This window comes from Corvus hawaiiensis, chromosome 3 (genome assembly GCF_020740725.1).
Source record: "Corvus hawaiiensis isolate bCorHaw1 chromosome 3, bCorHaw1.pri.cur, whole genome shotgun sequence".
Lineage (NCBI taxonomy): Eukaryota > Metazoa > Chordata > Aves > Passeriformes > Corvidae > Corvus > Corvus hawaiiensis.
Window position 1 is genome coordinate 114,095,841 of NC_063215.1, and position 20,593 is coordinate 114,116,433.

The 20,593-nt window shown below is 40.4% G+C and overlaps 1 protein-coding gene across 7 annotated transcripts in view; it reads right to left on the minus strand.

The window, feature by feature from the left end:
- MACROD2 (mono-ADP ribosylhydrolase 2) overlaps positions 1-20,593 on the minus strand; it is an 895,327-nt gene that overhangs the window by 86,294 nt on the left and 788,440 nt on the right. For all 7 annotated transcript variants that reach the window (XM_048298703.1, XM_048298702.1, XM_048298700.1 and 4 more), the window contains one exon: positions 9,461-9,542. In XM_048298703.1, the coding sequence (XP_048154660.1) occupies positions 9,461-9,542 (82 nt within the window). The remainder of the gene's footprint in view (positions 1-9,460; positions 9,543-20,593) is intronic.

Genomic DNA, 20,593 nt, shown 5'->3' on the forward strand with positions numbered 1-20,593 from the left:
TTCAGCACTGAGATCTGCAGCCATCCTCTTGAGCTATTTGCAGTGCAAAAATATGGGTCTGGCTTGAAAAGTTCCTACTGCCAAGAATTTCCCTAGCATGTATTCCATGATCTGCCTGTACAGTTTCCACTGGGATAACAGAGGAGGAGCAGTGCAGCAGTGGAAAACGGATGCCATTTTACCTTTGAGGAAAACTGATCCCATTTTGGGTCAGTCTTGAAAAACTTTTTGTGTCCAGTCTTGGAGCAGCCAGCAGTGTGGGCGAGGGTACCCGCTTGAGGCAAACCATCTAAACCATGATAATATCATGTTTCCAGCAGCTGAAAAGACCAAGCAGGTTCTCACTCTCTGTATTTCTCTCTCCAACACCTGTCTTTCCAAAATTTTATCCCGAAGCATCAACCACCTGACTGCATCATCACCTTCACAGCCTTAGGGAGATTTATAATCGTATCTCATATCTTATTACAATCCCTAGTAAATGAAAAATCACTTCTTTTGGTGGCTTACAACCACTGTTGATACCCAAAAAGAGCTTCACGACAGTGTACAGGCTTTATGTCCACCTCAGCATGAGAGTCAATGTTGCTGTAGCACAGTGAGCCACACAGGAAGGTTTCTCGAAGCCCAAACGTACATATGAGGCTTGCAATAACCCAGGATCTCTCCAGCTCTTTTGGTTGTTTTGATTCCTCCAACTCAGTTCTCCACTAAGGAGAATAGCACAAAAAAAGGCAGTATTTTCTTTGAGGAGAAGCAGGTTTGGGAATCTCTGGCAGATGAGATCAACTAAAACAGTCCTGACTCTTTTCTCCTCTCCTAGTAAAAAGTTGCATTTTCTATAAAACTTTCCCTCATCCTCAGTGCTCCTAAGATGAAGGAAAAACCAAGAAAAAGGCAAAACAAAAAGATCCTTAACAAAAAAAGTGCATTCTTCTGCTTTGGAAGTAAAAATAGGACTTCTTTTTGTTCTGAACATTTCTATCCTTTAATCATGCAATCCTGCATACAGAGCAGCAGGCACTATATAAACCTCCACCTGATACTGAGCAAGTTTCATTGAATTTTTTTGTCTGATTATAAAGAAACTTTCACTGATACACTCTGTACATCCTGGCCATACTGCAGCAGTAGCACCGGTTTCCTTCCTGTGTTGTTTAGTTAAACCAGTCCCACAACACTGGAGCCTCACAGAAGGTAGAATGTGTTTGTAGCTTTTGAAGCCACATCACATAGAAATCCTTAGTACCAATCTCCTAAGAAGTTAGGAACCGGGGCTTTTTTGTCATCACATTGATGACCTCTTTTATGAACTATATCACTTGATCTGCTGTAAAATATATACCATACAAACCATATGAACCTCAGCTGCATACGAAGACTATGCAGTAACTGCTGTTCTCACAGTGAGGGAGCTGGACAACCTTATTCCAGTGAAGGAAATGGTACTCACATCAGGATCCCATTTGGATTTCTGTTTTCCAGATGCTTCTACCTTATGTAAAAGGACCAAGGCACTTCTTGGGGAAACAGGTTTCAGGTTTTAAAAAATAACCTATTCCTTATTTCCTCTCTGCCCTAAAATACTGAAAATAATATTTTTGTTCACACAAGTGCTAAATTGGATGTTAATCTAGTAGACACACACAAAATGGCATGTTTTGCATATGGTCATACATTTGCAAATACAAGGTTCTAACAATATCTCATCAGTAACCTACGGCAAAGGCAATCAAATGAGACAAACCTGAATTTAACTGCATCCTTGGAAATAAGAAGCAGTGGAGCACATGAAGTCATTTGGAGTCTGTGGCAAGAGAGGACAGGATATTTGGAATGCTTTAATGAGATGCCACAATACCCAACAGAGCAGGAAGAAAAGATCTCTGATCAAAGATGTATTCACATAACGTATTAAACAGAAAAAGCTGCTTGTTCTTTTTCTGGTGCCAGGGATCCATGTGTCAAGGGCTGAGTACAGAAGAGAACAGCAACACACTTCCCTATGCCAGTCACTCCCTGAGCCTAAGGTCACACGTAGGCCATGAAGATGAATAGCTGTCATTGCACCAGTCCTCTGTTGGTTGAGCTCATCCTTTTTTAAACTGTATTTAAAACCTACAAGCTCTGCAGCACCTCATACCAAGTACTCTTAGATCCTAGCTCTGTGCTGGGTGAAAAACTACTTCCTTTTGCTTGTTTTCATCCTGATTCATCATTTCCTGGGACACCTTGCACTCCTTGTGTTACAGGAGATGGTAAATATCTGCTCTGTATTCACCTAATTACCAAGCTCATCATCTTCCTGTGCTCACCCATGCTGTTATCATGCATAGCAACCCGATCCTTGCATCTAAATGACCCCTGTGCCTTCAAGGGCATCCTCATCCACCTGCCACTGCTGTTTCAATGCAGTTCCTATACAGGTGTCTCCCAGGAACTGGAAAGCTCAGGGATTTGGAGTGAATGGACAAATACATAGAAATAGGCATTTCCCCCAACTTCTGGATTGATTGCAGGCTCTGTTGTCAGTCTCACAAAAGGAGACATGAAAAATCTCTACAAGATGCCAAGAAGCAAAGAAGATGAGGCTCCATTTAGCAAAGCAAAAGCAAAAGCTCCTGACAACAGCACTTTTATAGGTTATGGTCCCATTGCTGATCCATGCCCTGCTCCAAGCTGTGACACTGCTGCCATCAGGATTGAGGAAGCAAACGGTTTTCCAGACCAGAGTGTAGACAGTATCACAAGCCTCTATCAAACCATGTTTTTGGGTGACCAATAATTGCAACACACAAAGTCTAGAGCAATTCAGCAGTTGGCCATAAAATAATTTCAGGAAGTTTTACTATGCTTCAAAAGGAAGTGGGAAGCTACCCATTAACTTTTTTTTAGGTACTGGAAACCTACTGCCATGTTAGAAGGTGCTGGGAACCCTTTCTTGATCTGTATATCTCCTAAGATGCTGAAAACAGTATCTGAACCATCAGCTATATATTCTGTCCCCCAAGCACCACTCCAGAGCTGCTGCTTGATCACCCTCCTGCACTACACTGAGACATTGGCAAAATGGGCAAAACAGACAACCCCAATGAGTGGTAGGACTGGCACAATCTTTACCGTGGCAAATAAAGACAGAAAGTCATAGAAGAATTTTGGTTTACAGTTTTATGAACACATTTAGCTTTAAGTGACCTTGCGATTTTCTGAGGTAAGTTGTTTTCAGATGTGTTTCAAAATAGACAGGTATTTTAAACATTTAAACTTTTGGATTGAGAAGAATTTTTACAGCAACCTATTTACACTGGAGGGTACTTTATCAGGATCCGTAGGTGCTGTGGGAGAGAACTAGAGCAAAGCCAACATCCTTTTTTAGTGCATAGGCTCCTCCAGCTCCCCCAGATGGGCAGTGCTTCCTTGGAAGCCTCCACTACTGAGGACTGAAGAACCATCAGGGATAACACTGGGGCTGTGCTTCTCCCCAGCTGTTTTGAATAAATTCTTCAACAAGGGGCCTTGCAGGAGCCATCTGAGTATGAGGTCTTCCAATATAAAGACAGTTCAAAGGGATGCAGAGAGCATTTTGTACCCTCATAAAAACATCAGTGTGCCACAACTTCTCCAAACCCACGGCTGCCTTCCACCTTCCACCCACCAAAAAATCCTCACTCATCCCTGCCTCAACACAAGACTTACACAAGACTGGAAATCTGAGGGGAATGTTCAATGCTGGCATGGAATCCAGAGCATGCTGGATGGTTATGACAGCATAAATACTGAGGGGTACCCTGGTATGCTCTCAGTGGCTTGATACACAGCACTAGAAAGGAAAGGGATGCATGGTCATGGCACAGTCACCATCTGAAAAGCCAAGCAGGATCTCCAAGGGACAAGACAAAAGTTTCAAGAGGCAGAGAAACCAGAGTCCCCTAAGCAACCCAATACAACATCTCTATTGGAACTATGGGGTTGAGGAAGCAAGACAGCAAACAGTACCTTGCAAGCTTTGTGAGGGAAAGCAGTGAAGAGAGTAATGCAATGGTCTGACTGCTTCCAGTTTCACCCTGTGAGATCACAGGCATTCATCAGCTGTGAAGATAGCAACTTGGAAAATCTGCATGGAGGCAGGAAAAACAGCTGCAACCAAAACCTTCAGGATAGCCCTTATTGATGAGGAGAAGAAAGCTAAAGAGATATCAAACTGCCCCAAATCTTACTCCCTAAGGGACATTTCTGCAGGACCCCAAGCCCCGGTGGCCTTTGTACTCCAGCCGTAACAACTCAGAAAAACAGAGCCTTGTGACTTATGAGGCAAATCACTGCCCAGGTGAAACCTCCCATAAAGGATATTGGGCACTTCCAGTAAACTGCTTGGCACCTCTCCACAGAGTAAAATAAAGCCCATGAAAAATACTTTGTGGAATACATTCAGGTGATGGATTACAGAAACAAATTGGCTCATGAACACTGCAAATGCAAATAGAGAGGCTAAATTTATCAGATGAATTACCCATTTGATACTGGATTACTTGCTAAGGGCTAACTTATGACTCCTTTGCTCATGCAGAGGACTGTTCCAGCCCCAGTGCAGTCTGCCATAGTAAGCAGAGAGAGCGATGCCTCTCAATACCAGTACAGAAATTACAGTCCCTGCTTAGGAGTTCGCTCATGTATTAGCACAGGGATTGGCCTTTTTAATACAAAGCCCTTCATTCAGCCGTTTAGACAGTTTCCAATTTGATTCCAAGCTTGGGAGATCTCTTAACAATGAATTTCCTCTGCAATTTTAATATATTCGCACATTTTATGCACAAGCAGGATGCTGTGCATCCTCCTGAAGTAATAGGAGAATTATTGTAAGGCAGTAGCTCTTATCCATATGGTTTGAGTAGGGGAAATAGTGTTTTCATCAACCAGGATGAAAGCAGAAAACGCATTAAATATCATAACCTGTAATAACCTGTAATAGAGGGAAAGGAAAGTTTTCTCAAGATGAAGCAATATCGCTCTCTTTTTACTAACACAACTGATCATGACTAAAAAAAAAAAAATCTCTTAGGCTCAGCATCCTTTCATTAGCTCTAAAAGGACACAAGTCTAAAAGCATGCACCTTCCATCTATCAGCTGGCCTAATGAAAGTGCAAATGTCCTTTCTCCAAAAATTTTTGCAATGTTTTAGTGAAGTAATTTTGTTACTCTGTTTAAAGTAGCAAGAAGTTAATATAACCTTGGATGGTTCAGCTTCACAGGACATCCCTTTTATAGCATTATTTTTGTCTAAAAACCATTTTCAGAAAAAAAAGTTTCTCCTCTCCAATCCACTGATAACAGGTGGTAGATTTAGTAATACTTTAAGCATTACAATTGAAGATAAACCGTTTATAATATATGACAGCCACCATGAAAAAATAAGCATTTGCCAAAGGTCCTTACAAGATTATCTGTCTGACATATTAAGTAGCTTTGTGTACACAGAATATAGGAGGAAAAGAAAAAAGGTATCATTGCCTCCAGCTGGCAACTATTTATAAATACTCCTAATTTTCCTCCTATGTATAGAATCCTAGAAGTATGCATTAGTTCAAAGTAAATGTTGGCAAATCTAGATTTTCAAGGGGGATTCCATTTTCTGCTAAGTCTTATAAATATGTATACTTAGCAATAAAAGTAATGCCTAATGTCTGGACTCCATATAGAGTTCTATTAGAAGAAGCAATGCATTCCAGAAGAAAAAATGGTCTAAGTAGCAGTTCCTTTCCCAGAAAACTCACTCATACTACTAATAGCAATGAATCCAGCAATATAAGAACTACACATGTGAGCCAGAACTGCAGGCAAAGGTATTTTATTTGCTTGAAAGACATTCTCTCAGTTTACGTAGGAAAAATGTTACAACACAGATGAAGAGAGACTAGCTGGGCTATTTCATTGCACAAGGAGATAGGACTCAATTCATATAAAGAAAAAAACCATCACTGTGGCACTGTTTGATATATTAAAACAGTGATCCATCTTAAGCCAACAAAGTTGTTCTTTCTACTGCTCTTTTCCTACCAGAACATACAAAATCTTCTCAGCAAAACCTCAGAGGATCAACAGAAAATTCTGCCTGGACTAGGACCTTTTACTTAAACAAAACAGGACTTTTCTGGACAACACTGGCATGAGAACCTATATCTGAGTTAAGTGGTGCTCTGCTCCCTCTTGGAGCATGCTGGCTCTGGCTTGGTTTTTGTAAAGTGTTACTACTGAGATTGAATCAGAAATGCTGAGACAGTTAAAATTGCTCTGTTACTGCACAACTTTGCTACACTGCTAAGACATGACATTACTTCGAAGTCTGTCTCTTTCCCCTATATATTTAAAGTTTGAAAATGACAAGGCTCTTGGCAGTTGTCTTAGTATCAATATTATTATTTGACTAATTTCTTTGGCATTCCACTAGCAAAATAGGCTTAATGATATGTTCAACTAATGGAACAATTTCCCTGTATCTATATTCCACTTACTCTAATGCACTGAGGTGTAATTCTAGCTTCATTTCATTATCACTTGACTAGCTCAAGCACTTGCATGTCTTTTTGGATTTATTAATGCAGTGGGTTTAAAGTAACAACTATTTATGTATATAACTCCATGAATATATTCTTCTTTCTAAGCAGTTTTGTCCACATCTATTAAAGTAGATATATTTCACAATGCTTCTGAATGCAAGATGCACTTTTAAAATGCCTTGATGTTTTTTCTCTAAGCTTAAAGCAATACCTCAGTGTTATTCTCTCCTGTGTTTAGATAGTGTCCTATCGATTTAAATTTAGGGCAAGTCTATCCTTAAAGACTTTAATTTCACTAAATTAATAGATTTCCTTTAAACCAAAACAAAGCCACCAGTTTCATTAATTTCTTCCACAGTAGAAATATCAGGAATTTACTGCCAAAGGCAGTTGCTAACTCCTTGACACAGAACCATGTTAGCGAAGTCTTCTGTGCGGGAAAACAGTCCTGCAGAGAGATGGGATATCTCTACAGTAGGGGAGTCTGCTGATAACTTGTCCAAGTCTGCTATGTTAAATATAGATGGCAATTCATAAGACACCTGATAAAAGGAACAAACAGCAGACATGATGGTCATCTGGTGATCTCCATCCAGACCTTTAGCTGATGTTCTCACCAGGAGGCAGTTTAGCATGGGGCTAATTTCAGCTGACATCTGTTGAAGTGTTGGTACCTTGTGGAAAAGTGTCAATTCAAGTTGGCAAAGAAAGCCTGAGACTGTACATTAATGGTTAGGGCACTCCAGAAGAGAGACCCAGATACTGACCATTTCTCTAGTGACACTACAGAGAGTCATTTGGGAAGCATGTATTTGTCCTGCCTCTCCCTGTCTCCTCACAAGTTGAAGATCTAAAGACACTAAAAAAAACCCACTAAAATAAAAACCTCCTGAATCCCTGGCTACTGGATCCACCCACAGGAAATCTTTCACTGAGTCAGAAAAAAAGCTTTAGATGCAAAACTGGTTCCTTTTAAGGCTCTGGCTCACCAGACAGTAAATGCCTAGTAACATTAAGGCGTATCAAAATCCAAATCATTAGTTATGAGAAAATTGCAATGAGGAATCTATGATGATAGATCCTAAGGTATTTTAATAATCTATACCTAATCCCATAATAATCTACCTAAATTATGGATACTGAGAACTAAACTTTCTCTGGACAGTTGTGAACTTTGGATGAACCTTTTGTATAGCCACATATGCAAAACACTGGATTTAGAGGGTTCCTACCATGACTACCTCTCTATGGTGACATATCAGAATCCAAATTTTAGTTTGAGCAAAAAAAAATCATAAAACTGTTGCATACATGAGAAGAAACATACTTTTAAAACTATGGTATGGCAGATCATCTACATAATGTGGTGTAATGCAATTATATGTTTTTCTATAACATGAGACCCAGCCACACAGGTTCTTTGTAGACAGGAGTTCAACAGTGTCAGGTTTTGAAAAACAAACAAAATAAATCTTCCTCTTTGCTCTCTTTCTGCTTTTGGGCTTGTCACGATACAGCTCTGAAGCATCTTCTTGTCTCTCAGACTTTCAAACACAAGTGGGGATTACATTTATAGAAACAATACCAGGCTTTACACCACAATTTCAAAGCCATGGCGATGAAAGTGAGCATTAATACCCTTGATTTGTTGACAAATTGATGCTATGTTCTTCTCTCACTTAAACTGAAGGGCAGAAACAGAGCCAGCAACAGTAGGCAGGGTACTGCCACTTTATCCTTTGGGTTGGGTACGCTGACAAAAAAATAAAACCATACAATGAATGGATTAGACATGAATGCAGCTTTTTGAAATGCATGTTCAGTGTGCTCCAGACAAAAATATTATTAAGCGGTTAGACATCATTCGATGCTACCTGAATAATTCAATAGGTCTTTAAGTTTCAGCTGCCAATCACTCCAAACTGGTGATTACAAAGTCATCTACAAAAAAGCTTTGTTCTAGTGAGATGAGACAAAAATATCACAATTTCCATGCTACCAAGCAAAGCAAAAGGAAAAAACCACTGTAGCTACAGTGAAAACACAGTCCCGTGAAATTAACGGGACTCTGAACACACCAAAGCTCTGCTTCCTATTACTCCAGGGCTGTTTCCACTAGACAGACAGCATGGGGAATATTGGGAGATAAAAAAAAATAATAAAATATGGATCTTTTCACATGTAGTCAGACTGATGTCAGCACAAAGGAAAATAAAATAGGAGGCATTTTAGGGTTGATAAAATTATGGAGAGCAGATTTCTATTGATGTACGATCAAAATACATCACAGGCTTATAGGAGGAGGGGGATTAGCAAATTTACTATCCACCAGGTTTCCTTAAATCTAGAAAGCAACCTCCTGTGTGAAATCCAAGATGAATGGCTAACATTTCCCAAGTGCTCCAGTGAGAGCCATCTTTCTCCCATTCATTCTTGCACAGGGACAGCTCAAGTTTAAAGTCCTCATTCAGACACAGTTGGGCTCTCATCCCAGTATCTTTTCAGACCCGGAGAAACCCTACCAGCATTGTTAATGAAAAACGAAAGTGTGTACAAAGTGTGTGGAAAACGAATATACACTAGGAGCTACATTAGTGCAAATCATTTCCTTCTCAAGAGTCAAGAGAGCCAGTTCCATACACCAAGTTTTGGAAAAGATACAGATACAGCATGGAATAAAGGGATTAGCCGTACTGAGCATACAAAAGCAGTATTACAAGTAGTTTAATGGTTCACACATTTTAGATGTCTGCATTTGTCCAGGATCAGAGCCTCTATGTGCAGCTGATCTTTAAAGGAAGTTCACATTTCAATATTTGGCTTTGGAAAGAAGAAAAGATGCCATCTGCTGCATTTTTGCTGTATCCTTTTTTAAAGTCAAATGGTACTTGATTACTATACCTACCTAGAGGGAAAAACTCGCCCATTTTCTTCTTGAAAATTTTGTAGTCAACCTCCAAAAAGACGCAGAAGATGATACGATCCACCTGCAAGAAAAAATGATTCACAGTGAAAGCATCAAAATCATCCTTATTGGCAACAATAGTCAATAAAGGCAAAGAATCTTTTAAGCCAACACACTTTTATGCTCCAGGCAAACAAGAAAACAGGGCTACATTTCTTGACTTTATTGTACATCTGTGTTGTAATTTATAAAATAACCTTTGCAATTGCAGCTCACAACTGTATTCTTTGTTAACTACCTCCTGTTTATGCAAACTGCTCTTGAGCACAGTATAAATGACTTCAGCATTCCAGATGAGAACTGGGATGCAAAGTTTGATGAAAAAGTCACATAGGGACTTCTAATAAGCATATAGAAGAATAAATGGGTAAGCAAAGAGCTCTTTTTCCAACCCTTGTCCAACAAACCTATTTGCAAACCCATTTAGTATTTTAAAATGGCTTTAAAAGGTTTCATGTGGTTTTAATTTACATGAAACCATTTATTCTCACTATAATACAAACAGAATGCAGCAGAAACACAAAAGCTGATTAGATGACAGGTCGCACACAGGGTAAATAAAACATTTAATATGCCATCTACTTAGTGAGGCTGAGCATATCAGTGAAACCACAGCCCATAATGTATGCACCACCCACCAATGAGTTCAAATAAATTCTTTGGGCGATCACTGTATGTGAAAAACTTTTCTGAAACAGACCAAAAATAAAAAAAAGCAAAACAAAGCAAAGCCCAGAAATCAAAAGCCTTTAAGGCTGAAAAACACCCACACTGGACTTCAGCCTTGTGATTCCTTTATGTTATTTGTTTGCATTGCCCAGCACAAAATGCCTCTAACCAAAACCCAGCTTGGAGGGGTCCGTGGAAAGCAAAAAGACCCTCTCACAGCTGAGCTGAGGGATCTGCGACCCAGTTATCATCTTATTCTCTGAAGTGCATAAGAGCTTATCCACATAGGGATGAAGCAGAAGCAATAGGAAATTTGGCATCTTATGCTGTCCTGGTGTTTCCATGCGCAATAAGACAATCCGTCATAGCAGAACTGCTCAAGAGTGCTTCTGCATGTGCTAGAAAAATCATAAGCCTCCCTCTGCAGGGAAACGGTGAGAGGAATGCTCTCAAGATGTGAATTATTTCCCTTATCTTCAGTAGAAAATGCTGTCTTTTTGCTGCAGCTGGTCTTAGAAGTGAAGTCCAAGCCTTGGCTTCAAAGACACTGTTATGCTGAACAGCTCAGGACATAATTTTTGAGCTCACTTTGGAGCAGCCCAGTAGAATAAAGGGGATGAAAGCCGGCAAGCACTGGTTATGCTGGAAAATACCAGCATCTTCTAACAAGGACATCTCGGAACTAAAGGTGATGACAAAACCTTAATGATCAGCCTAGGTAGGTAATATCACGACTAGCAATAGTACAAGGGGTAATGGCCTCAAGTTGCACCAGGGGAGGTTCATGCTTGATATCTGGAAAAATTTCTTCATTGAAAGAGTGGTTAAGCACTAGAACAGGTTCCCCAGGGATGTGACAGAGTTCCCATCCCTGGAAATGATCAAAAAATGAGTAGATGTGGCACTTTGCAATATGGTTTAGTGGGAGAGGTGGAATTCACTCAAAGGTTGAACTTGAAGACCTTGGAAATCTTCTCCAATGTTACTGATTCTATGACACTCTATGAGACTGAAGGTACAAGCTACATCGGTGTAAAGGAAGAAGGAGGCTTGTGAGCAGGACAGAAGGCAGCACAGCAGAGCAGGGAAGCCTATTGGCAGATTTGTCAGCAAGAAAACTGCCTGCTGCTGTCTGCTCATATGATGCTTACAGAGCCAAGGTGTTCTGTGCATCCCTCATAAACAAACCAGGCTGGACCTTAAAAATATGCTGGACCATGGCATCAGCTGCTCTTCAAAAGGACTATAATAAAAAACTCAAATACTAGTTATGGGCTCAAGCCAAAAAGCCATACTCATCTCCATACTCACCTCCATACTCACCAATTAATAACGTAAGGCCTCATTGCCAAGAAGTGTTACATTTTACCTAACACGATCGTTAAGGTCCCTACCAATCCAAACCATTATGATTCTACGATTCTGCCTAAGTTGGGTGTTTTCAGGAGGGAAGCTTTAATCAGCCACTGCTTAAATTACATTTCTTGTGAAAATTGGAGTAAGATATTGCTGGGGTGTTGCTAGATTGTTATTGTCCATCTCTGTCTTGCAGACTTTCAAGCATTAAAAGTGATAGGCCCAATGAACCAGAACAGACAAAAGAGCAGGGACGGAAATGTATAAAGCAGAGGAGGAAGAATATTCCCACACAGAGAAGTTTCTGAGTCTCTACATAGACTCATATTCTCTGCTGAGAATCCTACAGACATTTGGCTCATTCCGTATAGTCCAACTTCTCAAGGTGTTCCCTTTACTTTTATTTATTCAGTGCAGCTGAAAATGATAAAACTTCTCCATGAGAATTTCTACTACTTCTAATATAATTCCTTAATTTAAAAATAGGGAATCTCTCTAGAAATGGCAGACTATTTCAAAATTTATAGCTTCCTGACTGTACACATCCTATATATAAACCTGTTCCCTTTCTTCTTGGTGTGAGAAAACCTGCTCTATTTCTAAGTATGCATAAGATATTGTGATGACAGCTGAAATCCTGTGTTTATCTGATTGAATGGCATGTACTGGCAGATAGTAAATCTGAAATTAAACCCTATTCTATCATTCTGCCAGTCACTGACTATTTTATCTAACATCTCCAGCTAAAATAACTTGAGATTAGGTAGGGAAAGTAACCTTTGTCCTCACTATGCCCATTTCAGCTACAATAAGGAAAGGTTTAAACCAAGTAACTATCAACCTACTTTGCCTGCTGGCCCACAAAAGCTCAGCAGGATTTTTGGGATGTGCAGTTAGGAAAGCTGCTCCTTATTCAACAAGGAAATCGCTCCTCTCATGTGGTGTGAAAATGCCAGCTTCATTAGAGTGTCACACCACCCCTTTAGAGAGGGTGAGGAATAGCCCCCATGGACTCCCCCGATAGTGTCCAGATAACCCCCAGTGCTTTCTGCAGATGCCCAGCTCCTCCACTGCTGACCAAGCACCAGTCAACTGCAGCAGAAGTGTAAAGGAGCTCCACGTTGAAGGTATTAAAGCTCGCCCCTGACTGACAGCTCTTTTTTGAAGGCTGGTATTAAAATCAACCATGCCCTGTCAGAGCCTGATTAAATTCTGCTCACTTCGCAGCTATGAATAGGTGGGTCAAAGAACCCCAAAATCAAGAGCACTGCAGCACAGGAAGATGGGAGTTAAAATGCATGAGCTGTTCACTTAGTAGGCACCTTCACAGCTCAAGGCTGTGAGTACATTTGATTGGGTTTTTTTACCTTGGGCCCTGCTCTCCTTGCCAGGCTTTATTTAATTTTGATGGGGATAGCTTCCAGGTGGTTTTGTTAGCAGCACTTGATAAGAATTAGTAAACTTCTGCAAGGCTTACAGGACTCAGGCTATTTTTTAAGAATCACAGAATGGTTTGGGTTGGAAGGGCCCTTAAAGATTATGCGGCTCCAATCCCCCCATCATGGACAAGAACACATTCCACTAGATCTGATTCAGACTGGTCTTGAACACACTTTTTGCAGTAGAATGGACCCTAACACCAGAGTTTTAGAAGGGTACAGCCATATTTCATGAACTGAAAACCCCTCCTTTGGGTATAAAAGCACAGTTGGTCTAATAGCAGCAGCACTGACCTTAGTGCAAAGAAAGTGGCAAAAATATTTCCTCCTGGTTTTTGATCTTTGGGGTTTTGTTAGTTGGTGACTTTGAGAGCACTTTACATGCTGTGAGTTTTCAATTTATTGGTGTGTTGCTGCACCTTGGGTGAGTTCACTCACAGACCACTGACGGTCTATGGGAGCTCCATGGAAGGCTGGGTGGGTGGGTGCTCAGGGACACGCACTGAAATGATGGAAAGCTGCTGAGGGTTGCTTGAAGTCCTACTAAAGGACCCTGCCCTCTACTGCAGTGTGTGGGAGGACACTGCATGTTTAAATGTACATCTCTGCATGCAGCTGCTGCTATAGTAGGAATTTGTAATCTACAGCTGTATCTATACAAAAAAGACAGAGTGACTTCTTACATGGGTTTATAGAGATAGGGCAAGGGGGAACGGTTTTAAACTAAAAGAGATTAAGATTAGATGTTAGGAAGAAATTCCTTACTGTGGAATATGGAGGATGGTGAGGCTTTGGCACAGGTTGCCCAGAGAAGCTGGGGATGTCCCATCCATGGAAGTGTTTAAGGCCAGGTTGGATGGGGCTCTGAGCAACTTGGTCTAGTGGAAGGTGTCGGTTGCCATGGCAGGGTGGTTGGAATGAGATGAACTTTAATGTCCTTTCCAACCCAAGCCTGTCTGTGATTCTCTATATATTTTAGCATTAAAAATATCTATGTTTTTATCTCAGCTCTTTTGCTGTGGCCTCGGGCAGGTTGTGTGATTCCCCTGGCTTCATTTCCCTGTCTGTCTAGGGGACAGGAATACCTAGCTGTGCACTTATGCATTGCTTTAAAGAGTTATTGCCAAGCACAATCCACACGACATGTCAAATGCTGTCATAGGTATAGCTGTACGTATACCCAAGTGCCAAGCTGGATATATCAAACACAGATCTGAAGTAGAACACTGATCAAAAGGCATTCTAGACTATTTCACATAGGGAGTGTTTCCATGTCATTGCCAGCCTGTGTCCTAATGAAATAACAGCTTGCAATAAAGACAAACCCAACTGTGTTTCAGCACTCCCAAGTATTTCATGCATGTCTCTAGTACCAGGACATTTACGTAGCAGGAAGTGACTGCTTTTTATATGTGACAAAAAGTTTCATCATCACTTAAATCTTACCAGAAAATACACAATAGAAAAACAATGTGAACTTGCAAAATTTTTTTCCCAATCCCAAATCAAATGAATGATAATAAACAACAAAGAGAAGGAAGCAGCTTTTTGCTCTTTGTAGGTGTAGCAAATCCCTTTCATGAAACACTCCTGTCTGATCACATCAGGATCTACTGTCATAAAGCAACAGTGAACACCAGAAGCTTGCTGAAACATTTTTAGTTTATCAAAATTCCATGCATTTAATTCAAAACTCAGTGAAGCAAACCAGAGATTTTTTTATTGACTTCAGCATGCTTGGATCGTCACCTATACTCTGTAGCATGAGACAGAACATTTACCTCCTCAAGAATTCAAGTTCTTCGGATAGAGACATTTCATTACCCTGAATGTTACATACTTTCTCAAAGATATCCTTAACAGTTACAGTTCAGAGCTGCCGGAACCCATCAATATGCCTCAACTACATTGCCTGTAAGAAAGGAGCTCTGAACCTTCAAAGTTGTATGGGGCTTTGAGCAACCTGGTCAAGATGTCCTTGCCCATGGCAGGGGGTTTGGAATGAGATGGTCTGTAAGGCCCCTCCCAGCCCAAACCTTTCTATGATTCATCAGTGCTGAACATTTTCCTTTGTTTGGACCATGACTGCATGGGCAGCCCCGTTAGCTTTCACTGCCTGGCAAAACTTCCCTTGTAGAGATCAGTGAGAACAAAGCAACCTAAATCAGGTTTCCATGGCATGCTCTCACAGAATCAAAATCTCAGCTGTGAGAAGCACAGAGTAAGGAGCAAGAGATTTTTAATGCACTCTAGGACCAGATTAGGAGTGCTCTAGTTGGTCCCTGCACATGATGTAAAATCTCTTCTATTTCTGTGACAAGGGCTCAGAAGTCTTTATCTCTCGTTTATCTCCAGAGACTGTATTTTCCATCTCTTTCTTTTCTGTTTTTCTGATAGAGCTCCTCTCTACCTGTAACTGAGCTGATGCACTGAACTGACTACACACAGAAGTACAGAGACCAACATCTCTTTCTGCCCCGCTAAAGAACTGATAGATGACGCTCTCTCTTGATGCTGACAGTCTCCCCTTCAGCCTACCCTCTGCCTGATCTGATCCTCTGGTAATCCTATTGCAACCAACAGATGGAAATACCAACAGATGGAAATATTGTAGAATAACACAGGCATCTGCCATATACCACCCAGCAGCTGTGATCCACTTTGCCAGAGATGCTACCTTTCCTGAGTACCATGAACATCTGGCCGGCTGTCCAGACAGCAGCCTGTCTGACCAAACACAGCAGAGAGGACTGCATCTCCCCTTGGAAACCAGTGGGGTTGAGGTCAGAAGTTTTCACACACTTTCTGAAGTTGAATGCTTCAGGCCCTATAAAAACTACTCATTTCATAGCACTGTAAATTAAAATTCAGCCTCCTGGTATTATTACTGATTTCACAGAAACCATTAGAGCATAAAGCCTAGCTGACTGTCGGCTCCTTTTTGGCATCACATCATAGTCTATGATTGCAGAATTACTCTCAAAAAGAACTTCAGTCATGTATTTATGGCAACTAGAAACCTTTGGTGCTGCCTCCATCCTCAGAACAAGATTTAAGCAGGGCAGAGGTGTCAGACTGGTGATACGGTGAATTTGACAATCAACGAACTGTGTGATGATGTTCACAAAGCTATTCACCTAGCCTTAAGAGCTTTTCTCTTGGCACAGCTTCAAATCCGCTTAAGACCTGAGCCAAAACACCCTGTGTTTATTTGACCTTACAATCATCCAAATGAGCCCAGCTTCAGGCAAATAGGACATCTCTGGATTACCCTTCCATCCAGGGAGAAATGTACTCTTTCAGGACACTGCTCTCTGGTTTTCATGGATTTGAATTTTGAGATTCTTTGGAATCCAAAGCAAAAGCCTACATAAAAATCCAGATTCCTGCAAACCTCTTGCAAGTAAGGGTATTAATGGAGCGTTATGATGTCACATCAAGAGCAAATACTTGTGGAGGACTAGCTGTGAAGAAGCAACTCTTACTTAAACCATCACATTACTTAATTAGCCATGGAAGAAAAGAATAATACAAACCATATAAATTATAAGATTATTTATGCTCATCACAGAGTGGAATGGTTACTATGGTGGTCCTACTGTAGTTAAAAAACAGAAACGGAACGTTATTATTAGTGCTTTAATATCCTACTTCATGATGGAACACATACTTAGCTTGGAGTGAAAGATAATTAAAAGTCCAATGGCAATTTAACAATCCCACAAAACAAAACAAAAACAAACGCCCCCCCAGATATTTATTACCAGTTTAAAATATTAATACAAACAACATCCTAGTACATAAGGCTTTGCAGCAATCTCTGCCTCTAAACCAAAATGAAGTAGCAACACACTTAACAGTGAAACTCAATAAAAATTCAAAATATGTCCAGAATGTCTCTCCCTGTCCTTTCTGCCTGTTCCTACAGGTCTGCTCATCTTCAACAGCTGAGGGCTGTTGATACTCTCAGTATCACACAGGTACCAGACACACCAGTGCAGTTAGCACTATGGCCCAAGCCTTTCTCCACATAACTGAGGCATATTAAAACCCGTAAAACTTCCCAGTGGAGAAGTTTTACCCACAGTTCTCAAGCACAGGTCAGCATTCCAGTTTTGTGATATTTCTGATAGATCCCTGCCACCAAGTAAAGATTTGATGTGCCCAAGGTCACAGAGAAACAACAACAGCAGAAGTAGACTAGGACCCTGGGTTTTTTTCTCCTGTTCTCTTTTGACCAAAGACGCTACAGATAAAAAAAAAAAAAAAAAAAATCCCATCAATGGTCACATGCAAAGTTCACAAGCTTCACTGCATACCACTGCTTTTCCTCTGGTGGAAATATCTTTTCAATGCATCCATATATTCTGTGAATCAATACTGATAACTCTTTTTCCCTTATACATTGATTGTTTTTTAAAAGTTACTTATTCTTTGTGAGAGAATTCACTCTGTGAATACCTTCAATACTTTGTAAATACAGTGTATTATTCAAGGGCAGGTAGAGCTTTCCATTTTGGCCTTCTTTGTGCTGAGCTGTTACTTTTTTTTGCGTGAGCAAAGCATCTCCCTGACAAGCAGAATAGTTATCCTAAGGAATGAACCTGGATCTCAAACAGAAAAATATAACAGCATTTTCAGAGGAATTAAAAATTTTTTTGTTGGCCATTTGTGTATGTTCCAGTTACTTATATACTACACGATGATATGACAAATAAGATGTGACAGTCCTGTAGTGCTAATATAAACACAGACAGACTATAAAATAACCAGTCCTTAATAGTCCACATGTGGTTTTGTTCTCAACTACAAGAAGTTTTTAGTTTTCCTAAAGGTGAAAAAACCTGTAAAACCAGCCTAGGATTTAAGGGAACGTCTCAGTATATTTCTTTTGATGGTCACTAAAACTTGTCAGGCTAGGGCCAGGAGAGTAGTTTAAGAATGCATTTGTTTTTACCAAGACACACATCAAACTTCACAATTCACTTTTATGCCACACAAATACGATGACATAAAGCCCATTAATCTTTTCCAACTTAATACCTACTGTCCTTTGAAGATACATGTTTGGAATATCTGAAGGCGACCTCCATTTTTCACAGTTCCCAGTCATAGGGCAGCTGACACAGCCAAGATAATCCTGTATTCAGCGAAACCGGGGGAATGAATGGATTCTGATGAATGTAATTTGCTATCTCAGTGACAAATGGCAAATGGGAAGAGAGGGTGTGCATGCAAATATAACTGTGTTAAATAAGGGCTTGTGAAGGATAGTACTCTGAAAATATCTGATAGTCAGTTTTACAACAACCATGCTTTTTGGAGGAGATAAATCATGAGCTTACTTAGAGTTATCATTATATCCTCATTGTGGAGCTCCGCTGAATAAGATGGAATTGTGGCATACAATCAAGCAGGGCGTTGTGATCCCATAAGCCAAGTTTTTGCATCACATTTTACCTTACAACATCAGTTTTTCACTATCTTTTTAGTACAACTTGGACTTAAAGACCCCAAAGTTCCCTATGACTATGAGCATCCTAAACCTGTCTGTGCATTGAACCTGTGGTAGACTAATTCCCAAGAGTATTGTGCTCCAGCTCTTTGCTGGATTAAAGTGTCACTTCGGAAAATTCTCATGTTTTTGATGTTTTTTACCAGTTTTGTTGTGGTACCTCATAATATCTACTGATAAAAGTCCCACTCCTTCCCAGGGCCAGCAGGAGAATCAGCACTACTTGCTCAGACTCCACCACTCAAAAACCAAACTATGCTTGAACACAGAAATGTGATCACCTCCTTGCCATTATCCTAGTGGCTGCTGGAAGATTCTGAATACAAAACAACCCCAGGACTTAAAACCACACAGAGAGACCAAGTAATGGTACCTCCTACCCTTCAGAGAGGTATGAGGGTCAAAAAATCATGGGTTTGGGTCAGAAGGGACCTTAAAGATCATCTAGTTCAAATCCCCCTGCCATGGACAGGGATGTCTACCACTAGATCAGGTTGTTGAGGGCCCCATCCAGCTTTTCCTGGAATGCTTCCAGGAATGGGACATTCACAATTTCTCTGGGCAAACTGTTCCAGCACCTAAATTATGAATAATTTAAATTTGGATGCTAGAGGCAGTGCCAGGAGGAGGCAGAACTGCATGACGCTGGGAACCAGCAGGAAGAGCAATGGGGATCCATTGTCTTGGAAAGCAAACTCCCTACTGCTGTTGCTGAGGCTCCTGAAGGGTGCACAATAGTTGAACTGCATAGAAAGGGCAGGAGAAACAATTCCTGGAAGATGATGATGGCTTAAACAACTTTTTAAGTGCACTGTTACAGGCAGGGTAAAATGGCAGTCATGCTAAACTCAGCAACAATTTTCTCACTGACGTTGAGCAAAGGTTTCCCCTCACCTTGCGGGCTGGGATACTTCCCAGCTGTTTTCATGTTATTTTCTGAATTATTGACAAAGAAGAGAAGTCTGGCTGGATCTTACAAAGTTGGCTTAAAATTCAACTTTAAAAAGTATTTTCATCAAAAGAGGACAGATGACTCCGACATACAAAATTATGTAAGCATCTAAAACCCAGAAAGTTTCACCTCAGAAAGCTTTTCAAAATACATGATTTGATGAAGTCCCTCAAACCTAATGTAAATGAGGGCAGTCCAGAACAAAACTCCCACTGAGTATTTCCCTTGTTTGCTATCACTTCTTTTATCTTTCTTGCCTTCATCCTCAGTTAATGTTCACATTTGTCATTCTTTAGCCAAAGGCTGATGATTTCACAGGGGTTTAGGATCAGTGCAAGCAAATGTTTCCCACCCTGCTGGGAAGATGACAGCAGCATTTGGACACCAATTTTGTCTGACTACATCTAGGCTTCCAAAAATTCAACAGATGTCATAAAAGCTGCACTTTCAGGGGATGAAAAGTGCTCACCTAACCTGTATTAGCGGCAATATACTGCAAATTCTCCTCCCAGCACCTCAATATAGCCTCTGTTTGAGGAAGAGCATGGGTAGAGATAACACTAGTATAGAAAGTTATTAATTCTTACGCAATGAGGTGATTAAAACTCCTGTCGTGGAAGCAAAGTGAAGGGGTAACAGACCTGCTTTCCCAAGAATAAAGGCCACACGGCATAACTTGAAACAGCTCTGAAACCATTGGTCTTACTAAAATCTTTACTGAATCTCATTATGTAAACATTACCTTATCTTTCTCCTTGAAGAAAATGTTTTATGATTAAATTGTCATTTAGAGATCAAATTAAACTAATTAATGCAAGCTATTAAAGACCATTTTCCAAGGACAAAGGCTGGTTTTCTTAACTACTGTATGCGTCTCATTCTAATGCTGGAGATAATCTTTGCCACCAGAAAATGACAGAACCAGACAAAATTTACAGTACTGCTAGAAAAAACACTTCCATTCCCAGGATGCTCACTCCAGTGTCTCTTCCTAAAATGAGATCAACTCAGGATCATTTATTTACTGCATGTCTAGAGGTACACCCTATTTGGGTACACCCATCAACAAAATAATGCCATTTTTGTTAAATAGTGACTGTAGAATGATGAGCTATTCTCATAAGATTTTGCAATGCTTGATT